The sequence below is a fragment of the Apostichopus japonicus genome, chromosome 5, assembly GCF_037975245.1.
Source record: "Apostichopus japonicus isolate 1M-3 chromosome 5, ASM3797524v1, whole genome shotgun sequence".
Classification (NCBI taxonomy): domain Eukaryota; kingdom Metazoa; phylum Echinodermata; class Holothuroidea; order Aspidochirotida; family Stichopodidae; genus Apostichopus; species Apostichopus japonicus.
Genome location: NC_092565.1, coordinates 11,363,192 through 11,378,328, shown reverse-complemented (window position 1 = coordinate 11,378,328; position 15,137 = coordinate 11,363,192). Strand labels below are relative to the sequence as shown.

General features: G+C 39.4%; 2 protein-coding genes across 7 annotated transcripts in view; one reads left to right on the top strand and one right to left on the bottom strand.

The window, feature by feature from the left end:
• Positions 1 to 2,759: 2,759 nt before the first annotated feature.
• LOC139967658 (uncharacterized) lies at positions 2,760 to 6,664 on the bottom strand. Of its 6 annotated transcripts, none has more exons than XM_071971638.1 (4): positions 6,603 to 6,664; positions 5,220 to 5,291; positions 4,548 to 4,689; positions 2,760 to 3,841 (listed from the first exon to the last, which is right to left on the bottom strand). In XM_071971638.1, the coding sequence occupies exons 1-4, from the start codon at positions 6,624 to 6,626 to the stop codon at positions 3,720 to 3,722; spliced, it is 360 nt and encodes a 119-aa protein (XP_071827739.1). In that variant the 5' UTR covers positions 6,627 to 6,664; the 3' UTR covers positions 2,760 to 3,719. The 6 variants fall into 6 exon arrangements, with proteins under 6 accessions (XP_071827739.1, XP_071827741.1, XP_071827740.1 ...); XM_071971640.1 differs by having other exon boundaries at positions 6,535 to 6,622; XM_071971639.1 differs by having other exon boundaries at positions 6,475 to 6,613.
• Positions 6,665 to 11,477: 4,813 nt separating this feature from the next.
• Positions 11,478 to 15,137, top strand: part of LOC139967656 (adhesion G protein-coupled receptor A3-like) — a 49,073-nt gene continuing 45,413 nt past the window's right edge. The window contains exon 1 of the mRNA XM_071971636.1: positions 11,478 to 11,720. The gene's annotated coding sequence lies outside the window, so the exon portion shown is untranslated. The remainder of the gene's footprint in view (positions 11,721 to 15,137) is intronic.

Sequence of the window (15,137 nt, the reverse complement as noted above, 5' to 3'; positions counted from 1 at the left end):
GTGTGTGTGTGTGTGTGTGTGTGTGTGTGTGTGTGTGACGCTTTAGCTTGTATGCACGATAACTCAACAAGGGATTGACTGATCATGATCAAACTTGGTGGGTGGGTGGCCCATAGTGAGTAGATGAACCCTATTGTTTTTGGTGCCCACAAAGGTCACCAAAGGTCAGTTATGGTCCAAAAACCCAAAATACTAAAACTGCAATAACTCCCAGTGCCAATGTGCGACAAGGTTGATATTTTGGGACAAGTTGTGAACTGGTTAGGGCAATATTTTGAAACTTAACGGTCATGTGATCTGAGGTCACCAAAGGTCAATTAATGTTAAAAAACTAGTATTTTTGCGATAACTTGAGAACGAATTGTCCGTTAGGGTTGGGAGTTGCTTCAGTGTAATCCAATTGTCGACCCACATCTGGGTGACCCTTGACCTCAATTTGACCTCTGGTGACCTTTTCATGTTTTGGGGATTTTTACAGTTTCGATGCTATTTTCAGATGTCAAAGGTACCTTCCGATCATAAATATCGATAGGTTGACCCCCGTGTGACCTTTGTGTGCGAACTTATATGGGGTCAAAGTTTTCGGTCAGAGTTAGGATGGCTGTACAGACTTATCGTGTTGATTTTTGGAATCAGCAGATCAAACTACATTTGAAACCAAGGTCAAAAGGTCAAAGGTCACATTAGAAAAAATGTGCTTAGTTTGGGAGAAAACGGGCGAAAAAGAAAATGTTTGGTTTTGATGCTAGATTTGGATATCAAAGGTACCTTCCGATCAAAAATGTCAATGGGTTGACACCCGGGTGACCTTTGTTTGTAAAGTTATACAAGGTCAAAGTTAATTTTCAGACATTTAATGCAATAACTCCCAGGGCCAAGGTGTAACAAGGTTGATATTTTGGGACAAGTTGCAAATGGTATAGAGGAATATTTTCAAACTTAACGGTCATGTGATCCGAGGTCATCAAAGGTCAATTAATGTTAAAAAACTAGTATTTTCGGTGAGAAAATGGGCAAAGAAAAAAATGTTTGAATTCCTACAGTTTTGATGCTATATTCACGTCTCAACAATCAAAAATGTCCAATAGGTTTACCCCAGGTGACCTTTGTGTGTGAAGTTATATGAGGTCAAAGTAAAATTTTCAGACATTTAGTGCAATAATTCCCAGTTCCAAGGTGTGACACGGTTGATATTTAGGGACAAGTTGCAAATGGTATAGGGGAATATTTTCAAATTTAACGGTCATGTGATCCGAGGTCACCAAAGGTCAATTAATGATAACAAACTAGTATTTTTGCGATAACTTGAGAACGAATTGTCCGTTAGGGTTGGGAGTTGCTTCAATTTAATCCAATTGTCGACCCGCATCTGGGTGACCCTTGACCTCAATTTGACCTCTGGTGACCTTTTCATGTTTTGGGGATTTTTACAGTTTCGATGCTATTTTCAGATGTCAAAGGTACCTTCTGATCATAAATGTCAATGGGTTGACCCCCGTGTGACCTTCGTGTGCGGAGTTATACGAGGTCAAAGTTAATTTTCAGACATTTAATGCAATAACTCTCAGTTCCAAGGTGTGACACGGTTGATATTTTGGGACAAGTTGCAAATGGTATAGGGGAATATTCTCAAACTTAACGGTCATGTGATCCGAGGTCACCAAAAATGTCAAAGGTACCTTCTGATCATAAATGTCAATAGGTTGACCCCCGTGTGACCTTCGTGTGCGAAGTTATACGAGGTCAAAGTTAAAAAATATTAATGAGGTCACGGGTCAAACGTGAAAAACTCCCAAGTTGCAATAACTTGGCTACTATTTATTGGAATTTCGTCAAACTTGGTATGATGATATTGGTAGATAGTCTCCACACACTGATGTGTGTTGCAATTGATATCATGCATGTTTATAAGGGGGGGGGGGCTAGCATTATTTCGTTATGAAAAGTTTGTATGCACAATAACTCAACAAGGGAATGACCAATCATTACCATACTTGGTGAGTGGGTGGCCAATAGTAAGTAGGTTAACCCTGTTGATTTTGGTGCTCATATCATGAATATTAATGAGGTCATGGGGTCAAACGTGAAATACTCCAAATTGCAATTACTTGGCTACTATTACTAATGGGAATTTCGTCAAACTTGGTATGATGATAATGGTAGATAGTCTTCACACACTGATGTGTGTTGCAATTGATATCAGGGCTTAGCATTACTTTGGCAACTAAAGTTTGTGAGCATAAAGTACTGTTGTTGTATTAGGGCTTTGTTAGAAATTTCCCTATGAATGGAACTAATGAACAGCAGCAAGGAACCATGAAATGTTTTCATTCTGGTTTGTTAGCTAGTGTGTAGCTTCACTTAATTAAATATCAGAACATCATAGTTATCTGTGAAGATTCAACTTGAAAATCAGTTTTCATTTGAAGCCTGCTCTAAAACAACTTACTAAACCAATGTATTCTGAAGAACCAGTAACTGTCTAGCATTGTTCAGACCCTGAGGCATAAGCAACGGAGAGGGGGAGGAGCACAGCCCCTTACCTGCGTTAGCTGGGGGGTGGATGTTTAGTGTGATTTTAAACATTCAGTGGACTTCTCCCAAGACACCTAACAACGAAGGTTCATGACCATCCCCTAAGTCAGTCGGAGGTATTAAGAATTTGGCCCGCTACCCCCACCTTAGAAATCCTGTGCACGTTACTGGCAATGTCCATCCTTCCCTTGCTGAAACCAAAATAAACATTAGCAAATGCAATGTCTTTGTTTCAAATAAACTGTATTTGGAATGCTTAGTTAACATATAATATATCTCACAAACAATACTGTACAATTAGCAGACAGGAAAGTCAACTGAATCTACCCTTCCAACGTGTATCTCTCAGGTTTGGGAAATCACTAAACTCAAACTTTTACAAGTGAAATACATAACATATAACCATCTCATACTTTTAAAGAAATCTCTTAAAATACTTAGTATAAGTTTAGCACGACATTTAGCTAAATTCCTGTCTTTTCCTTTCTTTCCTGTATTTCACATCCTGTTATTTCATTGTAAGCTATTTCATTCTAACTAAGGACTGAAAATTGTGCCGCTGGCAGTCACAAATTCATGTGGCGCACCCCCTTTTTTTTCAACCCCACAACAACAAAAAATTACTTTATTTGCACAACCTACAGTGTAGACCTAATTTATAGGTCAACACTTTGATGTTTTCTATAAAATTCCTGGCTGGCATATTTAACTGACTACAAGCTGACTTGTTTGAGATACCAACTTGAATATAAAGGGAAAAAAATGAAAACTAAACATCACAAACAAGGAAATAACAAAGTGAAAGTCTTTTCTTGGAATATTTAAATATAAATAGGTCTTTGGAATAAACATCTTTTTACTTCAAACTTATTTAAATGAGATCCCAACTTGCATATAAATGGATAAACTTGAAACATGAACTCACTAGCAAGCAAATTAACAGTAAATGTTCAATGCCATAGGAATAAATATCCCAGTTTACTTCAAATACTAGATAAGGAAAAATAACATTCTTTTTGAAAATGTAATGTTATGTAAGGTCTTAGGTCATTTACTTCAGATGATATATTTACATAAACTTAATAGTATGCTTAGTACAATCAAACTGCTGTGCCTCAGATTCTATCATCACTGTAGAGATCATTTTACTCCTTGCATAATATCATCCCATCTATAATGGTTCTTTAATGTCCTTCTGTTATGGATGCAGCACATTGGCTGCAGGATGTCTCGGATGATCTGATGATTTCGACGACATGAGGGTCAAACTGAGATGCAAGGTCGACCTGTAGCAGATGAACTTTATCTGTTTCCATGTGGAAAACAGAAAAGAAATAAAAACACAAACACAAAACTTCAGAACACATGATATCACAATTATTTCTTATTTCATCTCTTTAAAAACCTTTATTATGATTTTGCAAAGATGGACGTCATGTAGAGACTCAGCGTCCAGGGAATAATTTAGTGTCCATTCATGTATTTCCTATTATTGAATTTGATTTCTCATAAAATACTGAAAATAATATATTTCGGGACACAAAATCGGCTGTACATGTTCGCGTTTGTGAAGGTAATTTGCCCGTTTTGTTCCACCTTCAGCAACAATCATCATATCAACTTCTCTTTTTAGAAAAAAAATGGTGATTGTTACTAATAGTAGTCCCAATATTTAGCATCACTTTCAAAATCGCTTACAACATTTAAAATGAGAAATTAATGTTCACATTACCATATACTACACTGCTATAAATGTGCAACCTTTTGAAAGAACTGCAGGTGAAATAAACTCTTTGAGAGCTACTTAGGCTACAGGTGACCAGAAATTTTCTATGATAATTAAGAGCAATCTTGATTCTTTTTGATGATGGTTTTAAATCCTTTTCCTAGGGGATCAATGCACATTTAATACTTCAATTTGTTCTCAAATAGATCGCATTTACAATAATTAACCTATAAAGTACAAGTTACATAGTTGATGTAGCAAATTATTTAAAACAAAGACTACTCACATATGTTTTCCATTAGTCTCTCTTTCATATCCACAAGCTGCTTGTTGACATATTCCAGATCTGCACGCTTATCCTTATACTGGTGGTGATCAGTGGAAGCACTTTGAATGGCAGATGCAGCCCTAATATGTTTCTCTTGCACCTAGCAGACAGCAAGGGGAAAAGCTTAAGTTTGCCCTACTGAACATGAATGGGAAGTAGCTACTTAACAAAACAGTTCTAATTTGTTAGTGTAAAAGGCAAATATAATCAAAACTCTGGTTATTTATAATGACTAGATGCCAGTGGATTTCACTATATGCCAGTTGAAGTAAAAGCACTGGCATATTTCTTCCAGTAGACATTAGAACATAAACACTTGGTAAACGACCATCAGCCAATTAAGAATCGGCATGATCTCTGTACCTATATAATAAGCCCTGTATTACCGTTTATTATCACCAAATATTATTGGGCTGCTCTCAAAAGCCTGTATAATACCTGATGTGTGTCTGTTATTCAGGAAACTGCCAGTGAAAACTTGAATTTAGCCAGAAGAATTTTTTTTTGCAGTTTTTTTTTTATTTAGCAAGTGGCTAACATTGTGAAATTCTAGGCCTGTAAAATACCATTCGCACAATTTTCAAACTGCCCGTGAATTATGTTTCTGCTAAAGTCTATGTCCATACTCACCACACAAGGACCTTTAAAGATTTCCTTTTCCCCAGAGCTTCTGTCTGTTGGTTCTGCCATTTGAAATAATGTCTAAAATAAAACAAAAACAGAACTATTCACTCTTAAGTCAGCAGAGACAGAATTTCTCCATTTCAACAATAAAGGTTGAAATTTTTGTCATCAATAGTTCTCTAAGTGGAGAAATGTGTTTAAATACCAAAGGATCATGCTACCAGCCATGTAAATACAGATCAATGGTATTAAACTGTGCATAAAAACCCAAAGTTAAGCATCAAAAGAGAAAAGTGAATCAATAGGAAGCATTGCCTAAAGGTTCAAAACTTGTAGGAAACTGCCTTGCTTTGTTTGTGTGAGCATAACTACTGTCAAACAAATTATTAATCCAATGCAAATATATCCTAGAGCTTTTTTGGCCCCAACTAGTCAGTTGGCCATTTTCAGCATCTTGCAGATTTTACAACAACATGCAATCCATTAAACTCATTTGTTACCAAATGTACTATGACTATGAGCATTTAGTATAACTGGACACAACTATGACTGCCACCAATGAGGCTACCAATGCCACAACTTAGCCCTAGGAATATATGCTCTAATAATTACTGTTATAAGTCTACATGAGGCATCTCCTGTCAGCTATATTGTATGTATATATTAGATCCTCCTGCAAGCAGGAACTCGCGAAGAAGCCTCATAGGCTTATCAAAGCCGCAAGCTGACCGAAGTCAGTCTCTTACATTCATATTTAACGTCCATAATTATGAATGGTTAATTGTCAACAACTCTGTGTATTCAGTCTAGATGGTTCTTTCCACAGCACAGTTAGCAACTTAGCACTTGCAACATGGTGTAGCCCACTAATTAAATATGCAGTTGCAAATGTAAGCACTCCTCCCTTTTGAATACATGCCTAGCCTATACATGTAGACTGACGGTTATCTAAGTATGATGGTGAATGGAGGTTAGGCTACACATATGGGTGATGATTAAGCTAGGGCTTCCTTAGAAGAAACTTATCTTTCAATTAAGTTGTGCTTCCATAAGGCACTACAGTAGCAGTTTCAATTTTACGCAAAAATAAAGAAATATCTAATCGTATCCTAACGTTAATTGCTGGTATGATATTCTTTCGTTTTGGCAGAACTGTAGTGTTAGAGTTAGATCGTCTGCAAACACAAGAATCTTGACCTTAAATATTAGGTTGCAAATGCTAGTAATCAGCCTGAGTGATTACGTGTGGCTTGAATTTTACCCTCTTCGGGATTTTCTCTGCTAATCTTTCACCAGCGGCGGCAGGTAAACGTTAACTAACCTGTTCTATTCATTGAAAAATGCGAAAAAAACTCATTAACGTCATTACACACGATCCCTGTACAGTACCTGTCTATAGTCTGTGCATGGCATGATATGCGCAATCGCGCGTATACTGCGCGCCCGAAAGGAACTTGGGTAGGCTACTCATGTCGTTAATTAAATGGTACTGCGTACGGATACCAGCACCGTGCATAGCAGTAACATTGAAATATACAGAAATGGATTATGATCTTCAAAGTAGACTAACCAGGATTTACATTTGATGTGAACTCACCCTGACTGTTGCAGGTTAGAACTTTATCTTGTGTATAAGTATGAAGCTCTGGTGAGTGTTTCATTTCTTTAATTGCAAAGTAGTGTGGGTATTATCGACGGAATCTATGCCAAAAGTGAGTACAGGAACCCACAAGAGAAATTCGTTCGGGATTTCTAAAGGAGGTAGATAATCTTAAATCATTGGGAGATCTTTTGAGTCAATGACATGGGCGTCAATCCAGGGGGGGGCGGGGGAACACGTCCCCCCCCCCACATTTCGATGGATGGGGGAAACAATATCAAATGTCCCCCCCCCCCACACACATTTGGAAAAAGAGTAGTGGCGTGGCTCTATTTGGTTACGGCTTACACATCTTAGGATTCATATCCTCGAATATCACTCAATGTTGCTAAATGGAGAATTCCACCCAGATCTCGTGAGTTGGTACCCTGAGCTCTCCAACAATCTTAAGCTTAGTCTGCCTTTATTTCGAGGCCAGTTCCATTCGTCGTCGGTTGAAGGGTATAGACAAATATTCAAGTTGATGAATCCAGTGGTACGGGCTATGTTTGGTGAAGTCGGAGCTCTCTTGCGATTGCTCCTCGTCTCCTCCGCCAGTTCGACGGAAGCCGAGAGATCTTTTAGTGCTTTGAGGCTTTTGAAGACAAGGCTACGGAGCACCATGACTCAACAGAGGCTGAACCATGTGATCGTGTTCCATATTCACCGCGCAGGGACGTCGTAAGAAGGGGTGTGGGTGTGTCTCACCCCCAAGCCATGGTAAAACTGACGCTAGTTGGAAAATTGGAGTGCGACAGTCGGAATTTCCGACTGTCGCACTCTAGTTTATCTAGGCCTTTTCATGTAAATTTTTGTTTAAATTTCGGTCAAATTGACCTTTAACCTGTCATATTTACCACGTTTTCCTTGCCACTTTGGGAAATTGTTTCTGGCGATTCTTATACTCCACCGTACAAAACTTCTTATGATTTTGAATACTACAAAAAAAGGCCTAATAGAACTACCGTCATATAGGCGTAGGAGCCCAATTTGTTTTGTGTGTGGGGGGGGGGGGGGGGACTTGCCCGAAAAATATAACCAAAATTTTTCGCGCGCTACGCGCGCATCACACATGATCATGTGCATATCATACAGGCATGCATCGGTTTTTACATCGCATGCAAATAGCATACAATCATTTTCCGTCTTATTACCCTTCCGTATTGGTGATAATTGTTGGGTAATAATAATATCAGTATAACCACTGAAAAACACATTGCAAATTATCCAAAAAGCTATCAGCATATTGCCGGAATTTCACAGAAATATTTGGTTGGGGTGGGGGGGGCCAATAAGTTTTTGAAATGAGTGCCAGTGGGTACAAATGTATCGCAACAAGTTCGTAACAGAAGTGCAGTCGCGAAAGATTGGGTTTTCTGACTGACACTGACCGTATCGTTGACGAGTAGCGGGAGGGTGGGGGGTACAAAGCAGCAGTTGGAATTTTCTGGCTTCAAAACCGATTTTAAGCCACTACACCCCCCCCCCCCCAATCATCAGGCCTTAGCTACTTCCCTGGGTACATGGTGGTTACATAGTACGCTCCGACCAGAATTCACCCGATAACCAGATGCAAATCCACCTAGCAACCGAGGTAACTTGCTTGAGGACTCCAACGAACAACCACTGATTTATTTTCATGCCTTCATCACTTTAGCCACCACTCACATGGGACCTATTCTAAGTCTGACGATACATGCGCATGTGTGAGGTCCTGAAAACATAATAAAAGTTGTTTGTCTTGCTATCCTTGTTTTCAAATTTCATGTAAATGTATTCTCGTAGACCTAGCAACCTGGTTTAACATGCTGGCGCCAAATTTGCGCTAAGCTCGCTATACGAACTCGGATATGGGCTGTGCCTTATTAGTTAGTTATTTAAATTATTAATAATGGCGTATGAGCAAATGCACCATTTTGTGGTATGACTCCCAGGACAGAAAGTCGAGAAACTCACATGCAGTCGCGGCGGATAGCTTCCTTCGCCTATATGTCCGGGGAAATTTTGGGACATCGTTCCTATAGACCAGGGGTGGGCAACTTGCGGGCCACATGCGGCCCGCCAGTGATTTTTTGCGGCCCGTGAGATGTCTCAAGAAAAAGAAAAAGAAAAAAATCAATCGATTTTGCATCATCACCAAAAACAAGCTAGCTGCTTAGAATTTATCTGCACTTATGATGCTGTCAAGTTGGTCTATTATCACCATTAATTATCAACAGGACTGTATTGACATTATGGTTTTGTGAATACAGATTAAGTACACACACCTATTGCTTGAACGTCCTCGGAATCAAAGGTTTGAAATCAGCAGCAGGCCGTTGGTTAGGTGCGGCCCTGTCAATCTCTCACTCCTAAAATCTGGCCCATTCATTCAAAAGGTTGCCCACCCCTGCAATGGGCCTATATCTGAGGCCCTGGGGTCAGTGGCGTCGTGCCCATTGGGGCCCGGGGGCACAGCCCCCCCCCCCCAAAAAAAATCAAAGGTGTCATAAAATTTTGTCATAATTTAAAAAGAAAGTGTTTTCGAAATCGAAAAGTAAACTAAATATTCAATTGCTCTTTGATGGTCGTTGCGGATTTTCCACACACCTCAAAGACGACATATCGGGATTAGTAATGCCATTACCTTTGAATATGTTTGTCCTAAGCTCGCGTTTGATACAGTCTCAATTAACCTGGGAAATAATCACTTCGTTATCGCGCGTTTTACCTTAGGTTTCGATACTTTCACTTTTTCTGCCCATGTTTTCAAACGGCATGGCTTTTTCTTCACCCAGTCACCACTTCTCACGGGCATGGGCGGCAAGGGCGGCGGAATCGAGGGGCACAGGGGGCACGTGCCCCCACTTTTCCTCAGGTTAAAAACGTGCCCATTTTCTACATAAAAATTGAGGTGTCTCAAGTTAGCAAGAAGCCAGGGAACCAGAATGAACACTCGGGAAGGGCCTTTTTCCGGCCATCTGAGGGGTTTGTAAAACCAAAAAATGTCTACTACGCTCTGCGCCAACCGATGGTGGCGCTCCGCCCAGATAGTCGTGCATACAACTTTGCAACTCCTGGCTACGCCTCTGACTCTTAGTGAATTTCTGTGGGTCAAACTCAAAGCTATTTCGAATGAAACAAATTTGTTAAGATATTAACAAGAAATAAACTCTAATTCGGAAGATTCCTACATTAGCAATTAGCATGGTTTCGCCTCATTTTGTCTCAAAAGAAAACTTGTTCCTTGTTTCCCAATTTGCACATTGGATATGGCAGTGCTAGTATGCATATTTTCCTCGAGAGGGGGGGGGGGGCGTTGATGGAGTGATGTGTGTACACAAATAAGATAAGACAATAAGAGTTGTAAAGGGTACTAAATATAAGGCTGCATCAGTCCAATCGAATTGCTGCAAAGTGCCCTTTGATGTCGGTGCCCCCCCCCCCCCAGATTAAAAGTGATTCCGCCGCCCTTGATGGGCGGTGATCATGGATCAGCCAACACGAAAATGTTTCGATATCTTAAATGTTGGGCGCTTCTGGGAGACGAGGAATTGGTAAACTTAGGAATAAATGGCGATCACTTCCTTTGAGAATATTTCCCAAAATAAAAAATTGCCGGAAATTTTTATCAATTTTAGGGGTGTTGCTTTCTGCCATAATGCACGGGAAGTGCCGTTTCCTGCAATCTGAGGGGTCTGCCAGAAGAAAAATTTTCTTGTACCCTGCGCGCCAACCGATGGTGGCGCTCCGCTTAGACAGTACTTACGGCCGGAATACTCGAATCGATTCCGTCCCCCCCACGTTTCAAATCGGATTGACGCCCCTGGTCAATGATGATACAGATCTAGCAAGTCTGCGAGACCCGGTGATGGCGAAGTCATCCTAGAAAGTTGAAGGAGATAACTTTTACGGGATATCATTTTAAGTGTTGTAATTGGTGGAATCAGTCACCCCTAAAATAGCATATAAGTTAGCATTATGCTTTAAAGGCCCAATGGAGAAGAGGATGCATTTTGCATCCTGACCTCCGTACACCTGGTATATGTAAAGGCCCAATAACAAGTGAACACAGGTACAAGCTAAGGGCGGATCCAAGATTTTGAAAATGGAGGGATGTGACCAAGGGCGTAGGAACCGGGGGCCTGGGGGCGCCAGCCCCCCCCCCTGTGAAAAATATGGGGGCGGAAGTATCGTTCCGCCCCCCCCCCCGCTCCGCAAGTCAGAAAACCCCTTTTTCATTTCCAAATGAGAAAAAAATCTCATTTGAAGCACCAAATTGCATCTAAGGCAAGGTGAAAATGCAAAATTCTTTACAAACTGGAGTGGGTGTTGAAGTGTGCTATATTGCACCAAATTGCATCTGAGGCCACCTGGAAATGCAAAAAAAATCCAAAGGGGGAGGGGGACACCCCCTCCCCTTAGACCCCTCCCCCAGGCCGGCCATCAGTCTTCAGCCCCCCCCCCCCACTCAAAAGTACCTTCCTACGCCACTGGATGTGACCCAGGCCGAGATGATTGAAGATGACTCCACCATCTGTTTCATCGGTGTATAAGAATGTGAATGCCGCCCTCACCAGTACAGTCATTCTTCAGTCATTGTAAACAAAAAGATTCTCGTCAGAGAATGGAGTATGATCATATTGCTGCTCCTAAACAGCACACACTGCACATGCACAGTATGTGTATGGAATATACAGTATGACTAATTGATACCAAACACAGCTACGCATAGCCTTTGCCTGCTATTTCTAATGATTAGGAGAGAAACTATGGAAACAGTGTGGAATAACTTTAGTTGTACGGATTATCAGACGATTTTTGTCTACATTTGAGACATGTGTTCATTGTATCAAAGAGAAGTTATGCATGCGTATGTATAATTTAAGGTAAGATTCCAAGACCGTGGTCGGATTTTACTTAGGCCTAGCTCGGACGTCAACAGTACACCAGTTTATAGCGGCTCAGGCCTAGTTTACTATACTTTATATATTCCGATAGCCCTAAACAAGTTACTGTTATGCGAAGGTCAATCAAAACAGCTTCCTAAACTGAGCTCGTATTAGTAATGAATAAGGTGAAGTGGGGTGATGTTTTAAAGTCGTCTGTGGATGTTGATGCTGCACTGCTTAAACTAGTTAAAGTGTCAGTCTACTTAAAAGTAAAGACTAAAGGTGCCTATGTGTCCCCTGCTCCCTCCCACTCCCGATGGGAAAAAAATGCAATCATTGGAACAGGTTATTTAGGCCGTATTAAGTTACATCTGTCATATTTGCTGGATATACTCATTTGCTCATCAACGATGTCACTTGTTGACCTTAATAATGTTTAGGCCCTACCCCCATATAAAGTCTTATAGATATTATTACTAGTATTAGTAGGCTGTGTACTGTAGCATCTAGGCCTGCATATTTTAATGTAGGTCTGCCTTTGAGGAGGAAGATATACATAAGCCCATGAAACTTAAAATTTGTCTAGCCTATAGTAAATACTCGGGTTGGGGTTGATTATATTGTATCATGTTGTAGCTATTACTACTAGACCTGCAATAGGTAACTGTACATGACAATAGTAGTGACAGGATTGGAAAACCTTGTTAAAATTCCTTGGAACATGATCTGCATAGCCTAGCTAGTACGAGGTGATCTTCCAATGGTGCTTGCAAAGCAGACAACTAAACACTTTGTATATACATTCACTATACAATGAAAAGGAAAGTTGAAAACTGCTATTTCAATTTTTATCTCATTAATAGCTCATCACCTCATTTGAAATATTTTGTGTTCCTTTATGTATTCCTTTTTCAAAATATTTTCCAAGTAGTGAATTCCCACAAACCTGGTTGAAACGATCCACAAGGTTTTGCATCCCAGGGAGGGCTATCAAATCTAACATAAGTCTTCAAAGGCTGGTTAGTAAGAAATTTATTATTCCATTTAACCTTGTTGAAGTGGAAAACAATCAAGTTAATTTTGTGACATTCCTAAGGATTGACTGGTGTTATTTGACCCCCTTAAGTTATGCTTGCCCACATGCAGTTGTGTTAATAACACCCTGTACCTCTTTTATATAAAGGTAAATCCTCACAGATTATTCCCAAAAAGCACTTTTCAACAAAGCCTCATTGTGCATTCAATCTTGAGGGAATATATCTAGTTTAGGTACTGTTGTGTACTTAAAGATCACACAGTCTTGAAGATATACTGTACTGTACTCTTGTCACCCAAAATTTGGACCATTCGCAGAGGTCAAGCGAATAAGACATCAGCACATATCTGGTCTTTATTAATCGGATAATGCGAGTGCTGATGTATTGCTTTAAGTTCCATTCATATTTTGTACTACTTTAGGCTAGATCTGCGGCCCAGGCTACATGTTTATAAAGGATCACTTTGCCTATCAATAACATGTAATGTCTGTCTCTCCCTCTCCAAGATACCATTTTTGTTTCCGAGCAAGCTCTTTGGAAAGACAGATTGAACAAATACCCTCAAGTTATTAATTATTAATTTGCTGCCAGTTGACATCACGACTGTACTGTGTGTACACAGAATCCAGAAAAACTAAATTCACTGTCTCGCCTAAACTGTTTATCAGTAATAACATATCGAGATCCAGACATTGCTTGGGCATGCGTCTGATTAATATGTTGAACAAAAAACAATTAATCAGTAAGCAAAGCTGCCGCTTAACATTTGATCTGCTCAATCGCTATAAATAGCTGAAAATTTGGCAGAAAAGTATTTTGCCATGATGATGTGATTGTGAATGTGATTTATATAACTACATATTAATGCCAAAAAGACTGCCAAGATGGACATTGGTTTGTTCCCATTTATTCTATCTTAACAGTATGCATTAATGAAAATTTAAAGTAAAACAGTACAGGTGTGAGATAAGAGTTGGAATGTTGGCGCACTAACCGTTTCTTTTGTTTTTTTCTCTGGTTGTGTTTACATATATATTTCATCTTGACTTTCCCTTTAAATTTGTTGAGGAGATCACCATAAAGAAACAAAATTAGCAATGTGTGTAAAAGTTAAATGATATACACTGTGGCTTAGCCCAGACATACACAGATGAAACAAAGCTTGAATATTTGTACTTTTTAAAATTTAGTCTTTCAGATTACAAATTAAAATTATCAATGTTTATCAAACAATTTATTAAAATGGAAGCCCTGTATCAGTAAAGCCTACTGTGAAAGCTAGAGATGATTATTCGTAATAGTCTGTCTGGTCTTGGTATCCCTGGAGAGATTTCTAACAAAATCTGCTGCTACAGTTTCTTTCCTTCTGACACATGAAACCGGATCCATCAATGTATAAAGATAGATTTTCTACCCTTCAAATTTGGTAAAAACTGAGTCCGAAGATCCTACAGGGTGTGTGCTTTTACTTTTGCTGGAAACATATTGTTTCGTAGGAGTAGGATGATCTCAAGGGCATAGTACTTGTACATATAGTACTATACTGTATATCTGATTATCTAACAAGATAGTTGAGCTTCAGCCCTCAGACCTGCAGAGACTTATATTTAACCCGGAAACTAGTATGAAACAGATCAACATTCTACACACATGCGTACTGCTTACATGTAAAGAACTTTCTATGGCAGAATTAAGTGTTGTAAGTACTGTATTTAGCAACATTCATTGACCTGAAAACTGTCTGATCTTGTCTTTCTAACCATTGCACTTTTAAGCTCTTGGATGATTAGTTTACAACATATACATACATTGCAGTCATATTTGTTGTCTGTACTCTTTTTCTGTTCAAGGTTCATTTGAGTCATACAACAGGGTTTAAAAAGATTTTCAGAAAGTCTATGTAGGCTACAGTCTGTTGATTCATTTAATCTTTTTGAAAGAAATGAAGGGGAAAATGTGTAATAAATATTGAGTAAAGAACTCTTTTGTTTTTAGTGGCGGGCAATGGTCTTCTGAGGTCACCAGAGGTCAAAATATTGACGTTTTAAACACAATATCTCAAATTCGGAAGCATGGATACTTTTTGTACTTGGTGTGTGGATGCGTTATATTGAGTAGAACTCAATTGTTTTTGGTGAAGGTCATCTGGGTCACCAGAAGTCAAACTCTGGAAACCTTTTACACATGATATCGCATGGTAGAAATCATGGATAGTTCTCATACATGGTGTATGGATTTGACATATTGAGTACAAGAAGCCTGTTGTTGTTGGTGTCTGCCAAAGTTCGTTTGTGGTCACCAGCTCTAGGTCAAACTCTGAAAACCATTAAACATGATATCACAAGGTAGGAATCATGGATACTTACTGTAGTTCTTA